At 45.5% G+C, this 19,506-nt stretch overlaps 1 protein-coding gene and 1 pseudogene across 8 annotated transcripts in view; both read left to right on the forward strand.

The window, feature by feature from the left end:
- The window catches only part of Elmod3 (ELMO domain containing 3), a 48,074-nt gene that overhangs the window by 999 nt on the left and 27,569 nt on the right, over window positions 1–19,506 (forward strand). For 7 of the 8 annotated variants that reach the window (XM_057768586.1, XM_057768537.1, XM_057768595.1 and 4 more), the window contains exons 2-4: window positions 2,675–2,963; window positions 11,653–11,727; window positions 12,772–12,841. In XM_057768586.1, coding sequence (XP_057624569.1) covers window positions 2,910–2,963; window positions 11,653–11,727; window positions 12,772–12,841 — 199 coding nt within the window. In that variant the 5' untranslated portion in view covers window positions 2,675–2,909. Of the gene's footprint in view, window positions 1–1,228; window positions 1,313–2,674; window positions 2,964–11,652; window positions 11,728–12,771; window positions 12,842–19,506 lie in introns of those variants that run through there. The other variant, XM_057768561.1, reaches the window with a different exon arrangement.
- LOC130876912 (rab GTPase-binding effector protein 1-like) lies at window positions 16,631–18,879 on the forward strand (annotated as a pseudogene).

Here is a 19,506-nt window from a genome sequence, read left to right on the forward strand (position 1 = left end):
TGATTTGAGACTGTTTTTATAGGAAGCCCATTTCCTCAAACACCAGCCATCAGGAGGAGGGACTTCATCACTGAGGATTTTGTCCCTTTCACAGGCCCCAACAGCGCTCCAGTCAACCACTGAAAGCAGGGCATGCCTCTGTGATGCTTGGTTTGTTTCCCACACAGTGAGAGGAAAACCTTCCTGAGCCTGCCATAGCAAACCTACCTGTGCCCCTGCCAGGTCAGCTAGTGTGTGTGTGTGTGTGTGTGTGTGTGTGTGTGTGTGTGTGTGTGTGATCCTGTGCTGCCATCCAGGCCAAGATGGGAGGAAAGGAAAAGAGAGGTGGATGCTGAGGTTCCAGGGAGAGAAAGCTAGTTCCGGGGGATGCTGCAGGTCAGGGACTACCACATCCTTCCTAGATCACAGCCCAAAAGCTGTCAATGATCCCATTTTATTATGGGCAGCCAGACTTTGAGGAAGGTGGATCAGATTCCTCCAGTCATGAGCCGACTCTGTGGAGATGCCTGTCTCCTGCCTTAGTTCTCCGAGCCTGTGAAGTGTGACTGTCGGCTGTGTGAGAACCCTCCAGCCACGTTTTTCTTCCCTTGGTTTTAAGGGTGGAATCTAGTGTCCTGCCGCTATGGTACAACCCCGGCCTTTCCACCTGACTCCTTGGTGTGGGTGTGAGCATGCCTGCCATATAGAAACAGAGAGGCCCGAGGAGGACTGCCAATTGCCCTGTTCTGTCTCTCTGTGCCTTGTGCCTTTGGAGCTGGGTCTCTAACAGAACCGGGAACTAGGACCATCAACTGGTAGTCATTACATCTTCATCCCCATACTGCAAGGGAGCCAAACTCAGGTCTCTACTCCCGAAGCAAGCTCTCTTACCCAAGCTCTCTTACCCACTGAGCCGTCTTCCCAGCCTCTTCTTGTTTTGCTTTTTAAAATTGTATTTAGTGGGGCGGCGGGGGGGGGGGCAAGTGGAACTGTTTGCCATGGTGCCTGTGTGGAGTCAGAAGACAACTTGTTTCTCCTTCTACCATGTGGGTCCCTCTGGGGATTGAACTCAGGTCGTCAGACTTGCTGGCAAGCACCTCTACCCACTAAGCCATTTCACCTGCCCTTATTTTGTTTTTTACTGAGACAAAGTCTTGCATGTAGACTGGAGCTCTATGTAGATAAGGTGGCCCTCATACTTAGAGTTATTTTCCTGACTCTGTCTCCAGGGGCGTACACTACCATATTGAAGGTGATCCCTGATCTTCATATTTTTTTCCATTGTTGGGAATTGAGCCCAGGATCTCACACATGATGAGCAATTGCTTTTCAGGTGATCTATGTCCCAGGTCTCGTGTTTTTCTGTTGACCCACACACATCAATCCCTGCCACTAAGGTCTTGGGAACTCTTGTCCACGAGAAGACTGTCTCAGTTTGACACAATCATCTGATGTGACAGGCGTCCATGATGTCTAGTCCCTCGTGATTGTCATGTGATCTTTGTCCTGCCCTAGTCCTGGATGACATGAGATGAAAGGCAAAGGAGCTGGGCGAGAGTTCTCAGCTTTCCACAGCGTTGTCCCAGCCTTGAGAAGCAGAAGCAAGCCTCGGCTACATAGCAAGTCTGAGGCCAGACTGAACTGCATCTTTACATCCTGTTTGTATATCCACATCCCTACGTCAGAGAGAGAGAAAGAGAGAGAGAGAGAGAGAGAGAGAGAGAGAGAGAGAGAGAGAGATGCTCATCAGCTAAGAACATTTGTTGCCCTTGCAGAGGCCCAGGACTGAGCTCTCGCACCTGCATGGCAGCTGACAGGCATCTGTAGCTCCATCTCCAGTTGATACCCTATGGATCTGTGCATACATGATAGACAAACACACCTGCATGAATAAAAATAATAATTTCTAAAAATTGGGTGTGGTAGTGTGGTAACACATTATTGTAATCACAGCGTTAGGACAGTGGAGACAGGCAGATCTCTAAAGCTCACTGGCTGGTCAGCCCAGCCTGCTTGTTGGATTCCAGGCAAATGAGAAATCCTGTCTGAAAAACTAAGCTGAACAGACCCTGGGTTGTAACAGCACCTGGGCTTATTAGGAACATGTATGCTTGTGTGTGCACACATAAGTTGAGCTGAAGATGTAGCTCAGTGGTAGCTTGGCATGCATGAAGACCTGGATTTGATCGCCAGCACCAGAACTACACACACAAACAAATTTGGTCATTTTGACTTAGCAAGGTTACGATATCATCTGGTATTTTGAGTTTTTCTGTCCCTCTGGGGAACAGGCCTAGATTCGTAAGCCCCAGAGCTCCTCCTGGGTCTAGCACCTGAACAGAGCCAGAGCTCTTCAGTAAAGTGCAACCGCCAGTCAGCCTCACCCCCATAAGCCAGCTAGGTCTCAGTGAGGTCATGGCCAGAAACAGACCCCACCCACTAAGTAGGTCAGTGCCACTGCCGTCTAGACAGTCATAGTGCATCCCCAACCCCCTCCAGCCCCCTGTATGTCCCATCCAGTCCTGCATTGTGGGCAGTAAGCTGTAGACATCTGGCTAAGCATCCTGCTTATTGAGAATAGATTCACAGTTGATAGAAGATTTTAAAAGTATTTTCCTCATGAATGGAGGCAGAACTGAATGACAGAGCCAGTTTTTTCTTCTTTTCCCTGCCCCGCCCCACCGCTGTTTTCCAGAGAGAAGCTGCACAGTCCCCAGGGCTCCGTTCAGGACTCACAGAAACCTTCTGCACCTTGGTGATGGCACAAAGGGACTGTTTGCTTACTTGTAGCCTGCATGGCCGCCAAGAAGGAAGGCAGAGGTAGAGCACGTGGGCCTGTGGCTCTCCTGGGAGCTTTGCAGCTCAGACCATCGAGTCAAACCCTTTCCAGAGCCTGAGGACAGGCTCGTCTGAACCAGTGATCTTGAGGCATGAATGAGAGATCTTGCTCTGTTGGGACCGAGAACAAACTACGAGATGGACAGGTGAGCGCTCCTGCTCAGAGAAGGAGGTGCTCTTTGGGGGCTGCACTGTTAATGAGACAGACAATGTGGAGTTTTAGAAATATTTAGGGGAAATGCTCGTATGTCTATCTTCTTGGGGTCCATAGGCTGAAGGTGTAGTTCAGCAGTAAAGCAATTGCCTAGCGTGCTTGCAGCAGTAGGTTCTATTTCCAGGATCAGACAGACAGACTGTCACAGAGATAGACAGACAGATGACAGACAGAGACAGGTGATTCTAAGCCACCATGGTGGACGTCTGTGATGCTAACACTTGGGAGGTAGAGACAAAAGGATCAGAAATTCTAGGTCATCCTCAGCTACAGAATGAGGTCAAGGTCAGCCTGGGCTCCTGTGATTCTGTCTCAAAACCAGAAGAACTGTCCACATATAGGTCTTGTTTCCTGGGTTATTTGAAGATTCTTGTTTCCTCTTGCTTGGGTGGGGAAGGGGGATGGTGTCTGAAATTCCCTAATAAATCAGTATTGCTTGGACTTAGCATCAATTAATTTAGTATTCTCTTCCTTGTCATTCACTGGCTTTGGCTGATTGTCTGACTTAGCTTTTTTAATTTTATGTCTTTATTTATTTAATGTGCATTGACATTTTGTCTGCATGTATGTCTGTGTGAGGGTGTCAGATCTTGGACTTACAGACAGTTGTGAGTGTCTATGAAACTGAACCTGTGTCTGCCGGAAAAGCAGTCAGTGCTCTTAATTGCTGAGCCATCTCTTCAGCTCCCTTCCTTAGTGTTTTTATTGCTGTGATAAACACCATGACCAAAAGTAGAGGAAGGAGTTTAGTTCATTTTAGAACTCACAACCCATCCCTGAGGAAAGTCAGGAAAGGAACCTGGAGGCAGGAACTGAAACACAGCCATAGAGAACACTAACGCTTACTGACTTGCCCCTCGGGCTCGCATTCAGCCTTCACCCTGCTTTCTTACACCTCCCTGGGCCTCCCGAGCAGGCGTGCACTGCCCACAGTGGCTGGGCCCTCCCTCATCAATTGTTAGTCTAGAAAGTATCAGTCAGACAGAATGGCACGGGCATTTAATCCCAGCACTCAGGAGTCAATGACAGGCAGAGTCGAGTTCAAAGTCACCTGGGTCTGCATAGTGAATTCCAGTCCAGCTGGAATTGAAACCCTGTCTCAAAATAACAGATTTGTCTAAAGGCCTGTACGTATGAGAGAGATGTTTCCCCAGCGGAGGCTACTGCCCCGAACTGTGCTAGTTTTATATCAAATTGACAAAAATGTAAGCAGCACACAGACCGCCACCCTGAGGCCCGCTGGCCCACAGTCACCGCGTATGTCCATGTGAGCCTGGCAGCTAGCCTACATTCTATACCTTCCCCTCTGCCTTGCTGCCAGAAATGAGATTCAGGGACCAGAATACAGACAGAGCATTTGCTGAGCTCTCCAGGGAGGTTTCCTCCTTCTCAGAAGGGGACAAACTGTTCTTCCAAAGGGAAGTCTAAGGAAGGGGCTGAGATCTAGCCAGAGGAGAATAAAGTGAATCTGGTTTTTATTCACCACATATTTTTCTCTTTGTGTGTGTGTGTGGATTTTTATTGAGCCCTACATTTTTCTCTGCTCCCCTCCCTTCCTCTCCCCTCTCCCATTCCACCATCTCCCAAGGTATTCATGCTCCCAATTTACTCAGGAGATCTTGTCTTTTTCTACTTCCCATGTAGATTAGATCTATGTAAGTCTCTCTTAGTGTCCTCATTGTTTTCTGAGTTCTCTGGGATTGTGGTTTGTAGGCTGTTTTTTTCTTTTTCTTTTCTTTTTTTGCTTTATGTTTAAAAACCACTTATGAGTGAGTACATGTGATAATTGTCTTTCTGGTCTGGGTTACCTCAGTCAAAACAATGTTTTCTAGGTCCATCCATTTTCCTCCAAATTCAAGATGTTTTATTTTTTCTGCTGTGTAGTACTCCATTGTGTAAGTGTACCACATTTTCCTTATCCATTCTTTGTTTGAGGGGCATTTAGGTTGTTTCCAGGTTCTGGCTATGACAAACAAAACTGCTATGAACATAGTTAAGCACATGTCCATATGGCACGATTGAGCATCCTTTGGATATATACCCAAAGTAGTATTACTGGGTCTTGAGGGACGTTGTTTCCTAATTTTCTGAAAAATCACCACACTGACATCCAAAGGAACTGTACCAGCTTGCACTCCCACCAGCAATGCTGGAGTGTTCCCTTTACCCCACAACCTCTCCAGCATAAGTTGTCATCAGTGTTTTTGATTTTGGCCATTCTTACAGGTGTAAGATGGAATCTCAGAGTTGTTTTGGTTTGCATTTCTCTGATGACTAAGGATGTTGAACATTTCCTTAAGTGTCTTTCAGCCATTTTAGATTCCTCTGTTGAGAGTTCTCTGTTTATGTCTGTACTCCATTTTTTTTTTTTTATTGAATTATGTGTTCTTTTGGTGACCAATTTCTTGAGTTCTTTGTATAGTTTGGAGATCAGACCTCTGTCTGATGTGGGGTTAGTGAAGATCTTTTCTCATTCTGTAGGCTGTCGTTTTGTCTTCTTGACTGTGTCCTTTGCTTTACAGAAGCTTTTCAGTTTCAGGAAGTTCCATTTATTAATTGTTTCTCTCAGTGTCTGTGCTGCTGGGGTTATATTTAGGAAGTGGTCTCCTGTGCCAATGCATTCAAGTGCATTTCTCACTTTCTCTTCTATGAGGTTCAGTGTGGCTGACTATGTTGAGGTCTTTGATCCATTTGTATTTGAGTTTTGTGCATGGTGATAGATATGGGTCTATTTTCATTCTTCTACATGTTGATATCCAGTTATGCCAGAACCACTTGTTAAATATGCTTTCTTTTTTCCATTTGGTATTTTTCACTTCTTTATCAAAAATCACCTGTTCGGGGGCTGGAGAGATGGCTCAGTGGTTAAGAGCACTGGCTGTTCTTCCAGAGGTCCTGAGTCAATTCCCAGCAACCACATGGTGGCTCACAACCATCTGTAATGAGATCTGGTGCCCTCTTCTGGCATGCTGGTTTACATGGAGGCAGAATGTTGTTTACATAATAAATAAATAAATATTTTTTAAAAATCATGTGTTCGAAGATGTGTAGATTGATATCCGGGTCTTCTATTCAGTTCTATTGGTCCTCTTGTCTGTTCTTATGCCAGTACCAGGCTGTTTTCAGTACTGTAGCTCTGTAGTAGAGTTTGTGAAGTCAGGGATTGTGATGCCTCCAGAAGTTCTTTTATTGTATAGGATTGTTTTGGTTATCCTGGGTTTTTTGTTTTTCCATGTGAAGTTGAGTACCTTTTTTTTTTTTTTGAAGTCTGTGAAGAATTTTGCTGGGCATTGCGTTGAATCTGTAGATTGCTTTTGGTAGATTGCCATTTTTACTATGTTAATTCTACCTACCCAAGAGCATGGGAGATCTTTCCACTTTCTGGTGTCTTCTTCAATTTCTTTCTTCAAAGATTTAAAGTTCTTGTCATACAAGTCTTCCACTTGTTTGGTTAGTTAATCCAAGATATTTTATGCTATTTGTGGCTATTGTGAAGGGTTTGCTTCTCTGATTCCTTCCCCAGCCCTTTTGTCATCTGTGTACAGAGGGACTACTGATTTTTGAGTTAATCTTGTATCCTGCTACATTATTGAAAGTGTTTATGAGTTGTAGAAGTTCCTTGGTAGAATTTTTGGGATCACTTATATAAACTATCATATATTGAGATGATCATGTGGTTTTTATTGTTCAGCTTGTTTATATGGTGGATTACGTTGACAGATTTTCTTTCATATGTTGAATTATCCCTGTATCTCTGGGATGAAGCCAACTTGGTCATGGTGGATGATGGTTCTGATTTGCCAGTATTTTATTTAGTATTTTTGCATCAATGTTCATGAGTGAGATTGGTCTGTAATTCTCTTAGTAATGTCTTTCTGTGGTTTGGGTATCAGGGTACTTGTAGACTCATAAAAAGAGTTTGGCAATGTTCCTTCTGTTTCTATTATATGGAATAATTTGAGGAGTATTGGTATTAGTTCTTCTTTGAAAGTCTTGTAGAATTCTGAGCGGAAACCATCTGGTCCTGGGCTTTTTTTGGTTGAGAGACTTTTGATGAGTTATTTACCAAATATTATTGGGATATATTGTCAATAAAAATTTATTGTATCTTGTACTAGGCCGATGGATGTGGAAGGCAGAAAGACATATAAGAGAAGGTCTCTGTGTAGCCCTTTGCACAGAAACTTGGATTGTATGCATGGGAGTCATAAGACTTAAAGAGTGGGCTAGAGCTGGGTGGTGGTGGCACATACCTTTAATTCCAGCACTCAGGAGGCAGAGGCAGGCGGATCTCTGTGAGTTTGTGGCCAGCCTGGTCTACAGAGCAGGTTCCAGGACAGGCCCCAAAGCTACAAAGAAGCCCTATCTTGAAAAACAAAACAAAACAAACAAAAAGCAAAAAAAAAAAAAAAAAGTTAGCTACTCTTCTAGAGGATCCACGTCAGTTGGCTCATAGCCTCCTGTAACTAAAGCTCCAGGGATCGGTGTCCTTTGTGGCCTCTGCACACATATGACATACACCCCCACAGATATACACACTTAATATTTAAAAAGTCAAAATAGAGCTTGGTGTGGTGGCCACCCCTTTAGTCCCAGCACTTAGAGGCAGTGACAGGTGGATCTCTGTGAGTTGGAGGCCAGCCTGATCTACTTAGTTAGTTCCATACCAGCCAGGGCAGCACCATCAAGTCCTGTCTCAAAAGAACATAAGGGGCTAGACAGATGTCTCAGTGGTCAAGAGCACAGGCTGCTCTTGCAGAGGCTCCAGATTCAGCCTGTGCACCATGTGATGGATGGGTCGTGACCATCTGTAGTTCCTGTTCCGGGAGACCTGATGCCTTCTGGCCTCTACAGGTCACAGGCATGCGTGCATAATGTGACCAGGCATACATGCCGGTCTCATACTCATACGCATAAAATAAGTCTTAAGTTTTAAAAAAAAATTGAGAAAGGGTTTCTCTGGGTAGCCTCAGCTGTCCTGGACCTCATTCTGTAGACCAGGCTGGCCTCGAACTCACAGCATCCTGTGCACTGTGTGTGTGTGTGTGTGTGTGTGTGTGTGTGTTTGACAATGGGAAAGAGAGGAGGAAAGAGAAAGGTAGGAAGGAATGGTAAGATAAATGAAACAAATGGGTAGAAGACGGTGAGGTGGCTCTCTGTTGAAACTTCCCCACCTGTCACCATAGCCCTCGGGAGGAGCTGGAGACCAAGGGGTCAGCACTTGTTATCAGCCAGCCAGAGCTCCAGAATGAAACAAGATTCCAAACAAACAACAGTGATGGAATGAATATTAAAGATAGAGGCGTCTCTTCCATTCTGAGAAAAGGAAAGCTAAGTTCCACAGGGCGTGTGGAAAGAAGCTCTCGGGTCGTGCAGTTGGCGCACAGATACGGCAGCCTGTGTGCTGTGATAAACCCCAGAGACCAGCACTTCCTCAGGACTGCACTGTGTCTCACTGACTGGACCTACTTAAGGTTTAGAGTTTCGTTTGGTTGTTTGATTGTTTTTTGTTTAGTTTTGTTTTTCTTTCTTCTTCTTTTTTTTTTTTTTTTTTTTTTTTTTTTTTTTTTTTTTTTGGTTTTTCGAGACAGGGTTTCTCTGTGGCTTTGGACCCTGTCCTGGAACTAGCTCTTGTAGACCAGGCTGGTCTTGAACTCACAGAGATTCACCTGCCTCTGCCTTCCAAGTGCTGGGATTAAAGGCGTGCGCCACCACCGCCTGGCTTAGTTTTGTTTTTCAAGACAGAATTTCTCTGTGTAACAGCCCTGGCAGTCCTGGAACTCTCTTTGTAGACCTCGCTGCCCTCGAACACAGAGAAACAACTGCCTCTGCTGCCCAAGTGCCGTGGGATTAAAGGCGTGCACCACCACCGCCCAGCAAAACTATATTCTTTAAGAGGACATTTACAGCATTAGAACATCTTTCTTGCAACTTTCTCTTTTTTATAGCTTGAGTCTGTGTTTCTTGATTGTAAATTTGATAGATGACAGTGTCTGCTGTAAGGTTGAAAGGTTAGACATGCCTGCATGTTATTGTAACCCTTGATCATCTAGCTAAAAAAAAAAAAAAAAATTATCACATTTTTTGACCTTTGAGAACCTAACCACTGAAACATTATCTCAGAATAGTTCATATGCCATTTATTGATATGTATTAGGGTTCTCTAAAGGACAGAACTGATTGTGCGTGTGTGTGCACGCGTGCGTGCGTGCATGTGTGTGTATGTATGTATGTATTAGAGTGGCTTACAGGTTGTGATCCTCCTATCCTAAAAGAAAGTTCAAGAATCCGGCAGTTGTTTAGTCCATGAGTCTGGACGTCTCAGCTGGTCTTCAGAACGCACCAGAATCCTGAGGAAGTAGGCTCTAATGCCACTGAAGGGATGGACTTGCCAGCGAGAGCGAGGGTCAGCAGGCAAAGCCAAAGCCTCTGTTTTCGTATCCTTTATGTAGGCTGTCAGAAGCAGGTGCGGGCCCAGAGTTAAGGTGCCTCCTTCCACTTCAGATGGCCAATAAAAATCCCCCACGGTCTGTCCAGCAGCTTAGATTTGTTAATTCCAGATGTAGTCAAGCTGACAACCAAGAATAGCCATCACATCTATGATTTTTAAATCTTGAGGCTGGAGAGAGGGCTCAGCAGCTGGAGCACTTGCTGCTCTTGCAGAGCTCCTGGGTTCAGTTCCCAGCACCCATGTCAGAGGGCTTGTCACCGCAGAACCCGAGCCTCTCCTGGCTTCCTTGAGCGCCTGCACACACATGGCATTCTCAGATACAGGGGAAGACACAATAAAAATAAGATACAATTCTGAACAATAAGGATGTACTTTTGAGCCAGGGAGGTGGTTCACAGGGTGAAGCTCTTTCTGCACGACATGGATCCCCAGAACCCATGTGACCAGATGTGGTGCCTTGTGCCTGTGACCCCCATGGCGAGATTGAGGTAGTCCCCTCCGTGTTCCTGCTAGCCTGGCACACCAGCGGGAATAAGAGACCCTGCCTCAAAGCAAGGAGGGAAGTGAGGATAGACATGTTAGGTTGGGTTCTGACTGTCACACATGCGCCTACACAAACCTCACACTTCAGGCCATTTAAAATGATATTTCCTTCTGTGCAAATCACGAATTTTCTACTGGATTATTTTTGTGTTTTGTATTTGTGCCGGTCTAGCTTTGTAGCCTAGACTGGTCAGCTAACGGCATCTTAGGCGATGTCTCTGCCTCCCGTGGGCTGGGATTGCAAGGCTGTAACTACCACTCTCGGTTGTTTGGATTGTTTGGTTTGGGGAAATGGTTGAGTGGTTGGCTTGAGACAAAATCCCCTGTGTGTGTTTTAAAATTTATTTTTACTAACTTCAAGAATTTTGTACATGTATATGGTATATACATGTGATAGCATTTGCCTCTTACTTCTGCCCCGAACTCTTCCCAGAGCCACTCCAGACCCCTCCCAAATTTATGACTTCTCTTTAATTAAAAAAAAAAATAATAATGCCTCAAGTGCAGTTTGTTCTGCTCAGGTGTTTGTGGGTGTGAAGGGAGCTGCTGGGGCACTGGGACCATTCAGGGCCCACACATCTTGAGAAAACTGACTCTCCCTCCCTGTCACGTGCTTCCTGGAAATTCTTTTAATTTACTGGCTTATAGAATTCTTTCCTAATGAGGTAGGATTGGCCCCTAATCTGTGCTTGTGATGTGAGGGGAACCAGTTATGCAAGTGCTTTGTCGCTGTGATTTGGTTTTGCTTCTTTTGTTTTTTGTTAGGTTTTTGTTTTGTTTTGTTTTTTTGAGACAGTGTCTCTGTGTAGCCCTGGCTGTTCTGGAACTCACTCTGTAGACCAGGCTGGCCTCAGACTCTCCGCCTGCCTCTGCCTCCCAAGTGCTGGGATTAAGGGTGTGTTCCAGTGCTACTTAGCTCTTACGTTTTTTAAACGCTATCAGGGGAAAGGTTTGCTGAGTGAAAGGGCTGGGCAAAGTGCCTAAATGAACTTCACTGATGCAAGTTCCAGGACTTAGGGGCTGGCGAGATGGCTCAGCAGTAAAGGCGCGTGCTGCCAAGCCTACTGAGTTCTGTCCCCAGACTCACATAGTGGAAGGAGAGACCCAACCCCTACAAATTGTCCTCTGACCTGCACATGCATGCTTTGACACACATGGCCTCATACATACGTATGTACCAGCATACATGCATACATGAAGTGATTTCTTAAATATCATTAAGTAATCCTTTTATAGTTTTTTCCTCCCTTCTTCTACCCTTTGTCCTCCCTTCCTTTCTCTTATGGTAGGTACCCTAGCCATATCTGTGCTACACCATGTTAGACCTACAGTACTACATGTACCATGCTACATGGTTCTCTTCAGATCATGTGAACCCAGTGTCTCAAGCAAAAGCCTGCAGCACCACCCCCTCTGTGGGAGCTGAGGGTAGAGATAGGCTCTTCTGTTCCTCAGCCTCAACTTCCCAAGTGCACCACCATGTCTAAGTGGTTTTTCTTTAGATTTCTCCAAAGCTCATTTCTTTCTTATTCTAGGAAAAGATGAGGAATTTAAACCATGGGAATTTAAACTATGGGAGATTGCTGCAGGAAGTTGACCCTGGTCTGTCTGTCTGTCTGTCTTGCAGGTGGAAAGTGTCTCTGCTGGGCACTCCTCATTGTACAAGGACAGTGGCGCACTCATGGCTTTCAGAGGAGTTCCGGTATATATCACCCGCTCTTGCGTGCCTCTGCTGCCAACCTAGGCTTCCCTGTACTGGGGACAAAGGAGGGCATAGACTCCAGGAGCTCACATCTGGGCAAGCACAAACCCAACACACAGTGTCTGTCTGATAAGATCATAGCACCCAGAGGATGAGCATCGAATGCACTAGGGATGCCAAAGCATACCACTGTCCCAAGAGGCTGTGTGCCTCTGTGTTTATAGCATTCAACAGGACATGCGTTTGTCCCACACATTAACAAACTGCAACCGCACAGTCAACGTATCCAGGACCTCCACTTTAAGAATATCTTTTAGCTGGAGGAGGTGGTGCAGGCCTGTAAGTCCGTGCATATCAGAGTCTGAGACAGGAAGACAAGAGTTCAAGGCCTGCCTGTGCAATATAGCTATACTCTGTCTTCAACAAAAACAAGATTGAATTTAGAACTGGGGTGTAGCTCAGTGTAGAATGAGTGTTTAGTGTGCACTCGGCTCTTAGCTCACGTGAGTGTGCACATGCACACGCAGTTAGGACTGAGGTAATCCACAGTAAAGTTGTCGTGCCCACATGCGGACCTGGGTTTGATGCCTGGAACACATAAAAGACTAGGCATGGGGGCTGTGCTTGCAATCCTAGTGCTGTGAGAGAAGAGGCGGGCAGATCTTGGGGCTCAATGGGCAGCTAGTGTAGCCAAAGCGGGGAGCCTCAGGGACCAGTGAGAGACCCTCTTGCAAAAAGCAAAGTGGAAGTCTCCTGAGAAACAAAACCCAAGTTCACCTCTGGCCTACGTGAGTGCACACACTCACACACACTTACACACACTTACACACACACACACACTCACACACACACTCACACACATTCACACACACTCTCACACACACACACTTACTTTTAATCAGTCCATCAGAGCAAACTATATTCTTCTCTCATTCTATATTCTGCCTCTCATTTCCAGAATGTTTCATATACAGTGGGTGGGAAGAGCTGTGTGGAGGGAGACAGGAAGTCCACCCTCACTCTAAAGGTCGCCTGCCCCTACAGATCTCAGAGCTGAAGAACCATGGCATTCTCCAGGCCCTGACCACAGAAACCAATGGATGGCAGCCAGGTGGTAAGGACTCCAGGGACCCCCTAGGGTTTGGGTGGGACCCAGGTCAGAGCCACCAAGGATCTGCTTTCCCTCGTCTGAATCCTCCTTGCTCCTGCCCTTTCAGAGTTTTCTATGTATCATTCCCCAACAAAAGTTAAAACCAGTGTTGGGTTAGGAGCCAGTTGATCTGTTGGCAGTTTGCTATGTGCTTCCGGGTAAGCCGTATATATCAGTTTACAGTGAAAAATTTAAATTACATTTTCTGTTTATGGGGGAGTGCGGGCCAGAGGATGACTTGCTGGAATCAATCCTCTTCTCCCACTGTTCAGATCCAAGGATGAAATCAGGTTACCAGCCTTGGAGGCGTGAGCCATCTCACCAACACAGCAGTGAGAATGTAAACACCTCCCATCCTCAGGACAGTCTGAAAATGAGACAGTACAGAGCCAGGCATGGTGGTCCTCACCTTTAATGCCAGCATTCAGGAGGCAGCGGCAGGCTGATCTCTGTGAGTTCAAGGCCACTCTGGTCTACAAAGTGAGTTCCAGGACAGCTAGGACTGTTAAACAGAGCAACCCTTCCCCCACCACCAAAAAAGCAGTGCTCTTGACTAATTTCCATTTACAGGATAACTAAATCGTGTTGTTTAGCTGATGGATAAATGGGAGAGGCAAAATAAAGGAGTCAATTAAATAGTAAAAGAAAGGAAAAGAAAAATGTGAACTGCATGAGTTATCCTAGAGATATTTGCTCCACACACACAGTCACATACTCTCACACACACACACTCACACACACACATGCATGCACACACACACTCACTCCTGTGGGTTCCTATGTCATGTCAGGATCATCTTCTGGCTCCAAGAGGACAGGGACAGTGCATACATGGTTTGAACGTCTCTCTCCAGGTTTGGGCACCAACTGGATAAGGCTAGCTGAAACCTTGAACTTTGTGTTGCACAACTGTTGCAATGGAAGATTCCCTTGCTCTCGCCAGGGTTTGTCTTCTGGCTCACAGATGTGGTCAAATCACTTGTAGGTGAGAGGACATTGGGTGAGAGATAGGTCTATCAATGATAAAGGTGCTCGGAGACCAGGGTTGAAGGTAGGAAGGCTGTGTCCAGCCCCACCACTTTCCACACTCCTCACTCGTTTTGTTTTCTGTTCTTTTGAGACAAGGTCTTGTGTAGGCCCATCTTTCCTAGAGCTCATTGTATAGATCAAGCTGGCCTTGAACTTGTTGTGATCCTCCTGCCTCTGTCTCCCTGTCGCTGGAGTGTACCACCTTGCTCTCTCGCTTTTAAAGAATTGTGTTTATTCATATATGTATGTGTGTGTGTATGAGTGTTGCTGTTTGTGCCTGTGGAGGCCAGAATAGAGTATTGGATGCCTTGAAGCTAGAGTTACTGTCATCTATGAGCTCCCAGTACAGGTGCTAGGAACCAAACTGAGGTCCTTTGGAAGAGCAGCAAGTGGTTTTAACTGCTAAGCCATCTCTCTCCAGTCTTTCCTCTCTGGAGTGGGAGCTGAGGACCAAACCCATGGTCTTGCACTTGCTAGGCAGATGCTCTGAGCCAAATCCCCAAGCCCTCATTTATGCCTTTTTGTTCATCCACTTTGTTCCTCATTTTTATCTCCCATAGTCTTGCATGCTAAAGGTTGAACTTCATTTTCTCTATTCATACAAGACCAAGTCTGTCGGCATTATATAACTAAGTTGTTCTGAGTCTGTGTCTGCTACCCCAAGGCTGGAAGTAGCCAGATGGAATGTCCTCACAGTCCATTCCTTAGGACCCTGAATCCATTTTTCTATCCCACTCTAACTTGCTGGCCTAAGGCCATTGCTGTGTCAATAACAACCCTAGACTGCATCCCCTATAAGAAGATGGAGAATTGTTCATGCTTACGACGGTCCCATGAGAACTCACAGATGGTTAAGTAATTTGGCAAAAAAAAAAAAAAAAAAATACAGCTAGTAAACAGCAGCAGTGAGTGATCTCCGCTTCCCGCCATTTTCTCCTCGTTTTCATTAGCGTTCAGGAGTGTTTTATTTAATCTGCACGTCTGTTCCATCAATCCGTTTTTCATCAGTACAACAAAGTGCCAGAGGCTGGGTAATATTCTGTGGAATGGGTTTTTAAGCAGGCATGATGGCACATGCCTGTATCTCTAGCACTTGGGAACTTGAGGGAGGTAGAAATGTCAGAAGTTTGAAGTTATTCTTGGCTAGATTGTGAGTTCAAGACCACCCAGGACTACATGAGACCCTACCTAAGGTCCAAAGTTCAGTGAAGTTCAGAAAGGACTGCATCTGGTGTCCTACCTGCTGTTGGAGTCCCCAAATTGGTGCAGGGTATCACATGACCAAAGTCATGTGACAGTGTCTCCTCTAGTTCCTGTCCTTCCTGTTTGGTTTCAAGATAGGATCTAAGTAGACCAGGTTGGCTTGGAACTCACAGAGATCTGCCTGCCTCTTCCTCCACCTCCCAAGTGCTGCTATTAAAGATGTATGACACCATGCCTGGCAATTTTTAAATTATATGAATCGTAATTTTCATAAAAGTCGAAATGAAGTCTTTTGGAGAGGACAAAAGATATACCCAAGCACCAGATCCTGTTTATACAAGGTCATTGAAAGTCATGAATACTCATGATTTTACAAAAGGTTGATTCACGGGAAGACTGAGCAATGACCTGTCTAGTATTCTTTTCAATCTTTTTGTTATTAAAACTTTTTTCTCATTATTATTACTATTTTTAAGACATGGTCTTATCATAGCCCAGGCTAGCCCTAGACTCACAGCAGTCTTCCTGAGTGTTGGGTTTGCAGACATGAACCACCATGCCTGGCTTCAGGTTGGTATTCTCTAAGCCCAGCATTTTGTATTTTGTGATTCTGGTTGGCACAGTGCCTGTTTTCTAATATGTGAGCTTAATGAGTCATTTGTGGGAGTTCCATTTGAGAAGGACACGAACATGAACTCAGCAGTTGATACGCATGTGTGTCTCATTCCTGTCCATCAGTTTAAGATGTTCTAGTACTCCAGAACTGACTGCGAGCTTCAGGGCTGGCAAGATAAAGGGCTCTCTATGTAAGCCAGATGGCTAGAGATGGATCCCCAGAACCCACGTCGCAAAGGGAGAAGGAGACAACCGACTTCCAGAAGTTGTCTTTTGACCTACACGTGTGCTGTTGTACATGTGTGCTCACACAAACACAGACATACATCTAATAATAATAAGTTAAAGAAATTTTTTTAATGACTCTTAAGCATTGTAGTCACCTAAGTCACACCAGAATGGACACATTTTACCCAAAGTCAAAATTTTTTGTGAAAGCAGAAACAGGTTCCATTATAGCTGTTTCTTTTTTGGCGCTCCAAATGTACTTATGCTGTAATTATGTGACTTCCGTGGTCTTAAACTTTGGTTTGTGGTGTGGGAGAATGGTCTGTATTCTGTCTATTATATTTTAAATAAATGCTGATTGGCCAGTAGCCAGGCAGGAAGTATAGGCAGGACAACCTGACAGGAAATAGAGGTGGGTCAATGAGAACAGGAGCATTCTGGGAAGGAGGAAACCCATTCCCCCACAGTTGTGAGCCTGCCACGGAAGAAGCAAGATGTGACTGCCTTGCTGAAAAAGGTACCAAGCCATGTGGCTAACATATACTAGAATAATGAATGGGCAAATACATGTTATAAGAGTTATTAAGGGTCTGATAAAGGAGCAGGAGTCACTCTCTTGGAGCAAGCAGAGAGAAGTTTCTGTTCAGCAACGGGTAGCAGAACTGGAAAAAAATAATGCAGAATTTTTACGGTGTACAGCAGCAGCTTGAGCAAGAATTTAATCAAAAGAGAGCAAAATTTAAGGAGCTGTATTTGGCTAAAGAGGAGGATCTGAAGAGGCAAAATGCAGGATTGCAAGCTGCACAGGATGATCTGGGTCACCTTCGGACACAACTGTGGGAGGTTCAGGCAGAGATGGAGCATATCAAGGCAATCGCCACAGCCTCTGAGAATACTGAACAAGAAGCTATCAATGAAGGTTAAAGGCAGTGGAGAGAAGAGGTTGCTTCACATGAGGCTGTAATGAAAGAGAGAGTTTGTGACTGTGAGCATCAGTTTCTTCTGAGGCTGGAGCAGGAGCGAGCATGGTGGGCACAGTATCGAGAAAATGCAGAGCGGGAAATAGCAGATTTGAGAAGAAGGTCGTCTGAGGGTCAAGAGGAAGAAAATTTAGAAAATGAAATGAAAAGGGCCCAAGAAGATGCTGAGAAGCTCCGCTCTGTCGTGATGCCCATGGAGAAGAAATTGCAGCTCTAAAGATAAACTGACAGAAGCTGAAGAGAATATTAAAGAGCTGGAGGCCTCAAAGGTTAAGGAACTGAACCATTATCTGGAGGCTGAGAAGCTATAGGACCGAGCTGTTTTGAACACTCAGAAATCTGTTCTACAGGAAGATGCTGGGAAGTTGAGGGAAGAATCGCATGGAGTTTGCCGTCTCCCAGAGCAAGAGCGACAGCAGCACAACCAGTTAAAGTGCGTGGCAGAAGGCCAGCGCCGGTTTCTGGGATCTCAGCGGTTTTTTTTTTTTTTTTTTTTTTTTTTTTTTTTTTTTGCTTTTTCGAGACAGGGTTTCTCTGTGGTTTTTTGGAGCCTGTCCTGGAACTAGCTCTTGTAGACCAGGCTGGTCTCGAACTCACAGAGATCCGCCTGCCTCTGCCTCCCAAGTGCTGGGATTAAAGGCGTGCGCCACCACCGCCCGGCTCTCAGCGTTTATTGAAAAGAAAAAAAGAAAACAGATTCTGAAGAAGTAAAAGTACCAGTAGTGTGTGCTTTAGCTTAAGAAGAATTTTCAACAGCGTTATCACATGAAGAGGAGCATTTAGGCAGCACCCATGAGTCAGTCCATTCCTTAGATGCAGACTTGCTGTTACCATCTGGAGATCCATTCAGTAAATCAGACAATGACATGTTTAACGATGGACTCTGGAGAGCTCCGTCTACAGACAGCTTGGGAACTTCAAGCTCATTGCAATCAAAAGCATTAGGCTATAACTACAAAGCAAAGTCAGCTGGAAACTTGTATGAGTCGGATTTTGAACCACTGGTTGGAGCAGATTATGTGTCTGAGAACTTTGATACTGTGTCCCTTGGGTCACTGCAGATGCCAAGTGGATTCAAGTTAACCAAAGAGCAAGTAAGGCAATGATGCCTGAACAGGAGGAGACCGCATCCCTCCTCTCGAGCGTCACCCAAGGTATGGAAAGTGCATATGTATCTCCCAGTGGTTACCACTTAGTGAGTGAGATCGATGGAATCTCCTGCAGAAAGAGGTACATAATGCTGGAAACAAGCTTGGTAGACGTTGTATTCCAATTACAAAAAACAATTACAAGGAGTTCAGATTCCGGAAGCTGAAACAAGAGACCAGGTGAAAAAGCTGCAAGTCATGCTAAGGCAAGCAGTGTCCAGCTAGAGAGACAATGAAAGAGAAACAGGAGCTAGAGGACTCTATCAGACAGAGCACCGAGGACTCAAGCCACCAGATACCTGCACTTGCTGTAAGAGCTCAAGCCTCCGAGGGCTTACTTGAAGAGTTACAACAGAGCTTTTCTCAAGCCAAGAGGGATGTTCAGGAACAGATGGTGGTGTTGATGCAGTCACGTGAACAGGTTTCAGAAGAGCTGGTGAGGTTACAGCAAGACAGTGACAGCCTCCAGGGGAAGCATAGCTTGCATGTGTCATTACAGCTAGCAGAAGACTTCATTCTCCTGGATACTGTGGAGGTGCTCCGGGAACTGGTGTTAAAATACCGTGAGAACATCATTCATGTGAGGACAGCAGCAGACCACATGGAGGAGAAGCTGAAGGCTGAAATACTGTCCCTAAAAGAACAGATCCAAGCAGAACAGTGTTTAAAAGAAAACCTTGAAGAGACTCTACAGCTGGAAATAGAGAACTGCAAGGAGGAAATAGCTTCCATTTCTAGTCTAAAAGCTGAATTGGAAAGAATAAATGTCAAAAAGGGACAGTTGAGATCATGTCGATGAATAAATAAATGCATGTAGCAGACATAGTTACAGTTAAGATGAAATGGGCTAGAGATGTAACTCAGTTGGTAGCTCTCTGTAGCTCAGGGTGGGTTTGAACTCGTACATCCCACTGCCTCTGCCTCCAGAGTGCTGAGACTAAAGGCCAGCATGGCCCTTCCATGCACTCTTTAATCAGATCTCTAGCCCAGTGTTTTCTCCTTTGACAGCAGCACCGAGGCTTCGCAGGAAGCTGTTTACAACCTTTTAGTGAGGAAAAGGAGAGAAAGGATAGTTAGCCCTGCAGGAGGGAAGTAACAGCTACTCCTGTAGCTGTGGGGGCGTGGGGCTTGCCTCCCGGCACTGAGCTTGATCTGGACTACAGAGGGATATTCTGTCTCAACAACAACCATAACCACACCTAAATAAAACCTCACACCATCTTGTGAATGGCCAAGTTGGTGAGCACAGGGGCGGTTTCTGTTGGGAAGTGTAGTAGGAGCTGCGGGCCTCTTCCCACAGCCCGGCTCATGGCTGCCTGGCTAGCTTATGCCCCAAAATAATGACACACAGACTGTATTCTTTTAAACACTGCTTGGCCCATTTCTATTCATGTGTGTAGCACCCCAAGGTGTGCTTACCGGGAAG

The sequence above is a fragment of the Chionomys nivalis genome, chromosome 1, assembly GCF_950005125.1.
Source record: "Chionomys nivalis chromosome 1, mChiNiv1.1, whole genome shotgun sequence".
NCBI classification, from domain to species: domain Eukaryota; kingdom Metazoa; phylum Chordata; class Mammalia; order Rodentia; family Cricetidae; genus Chionomys; species Chionomys nivalis.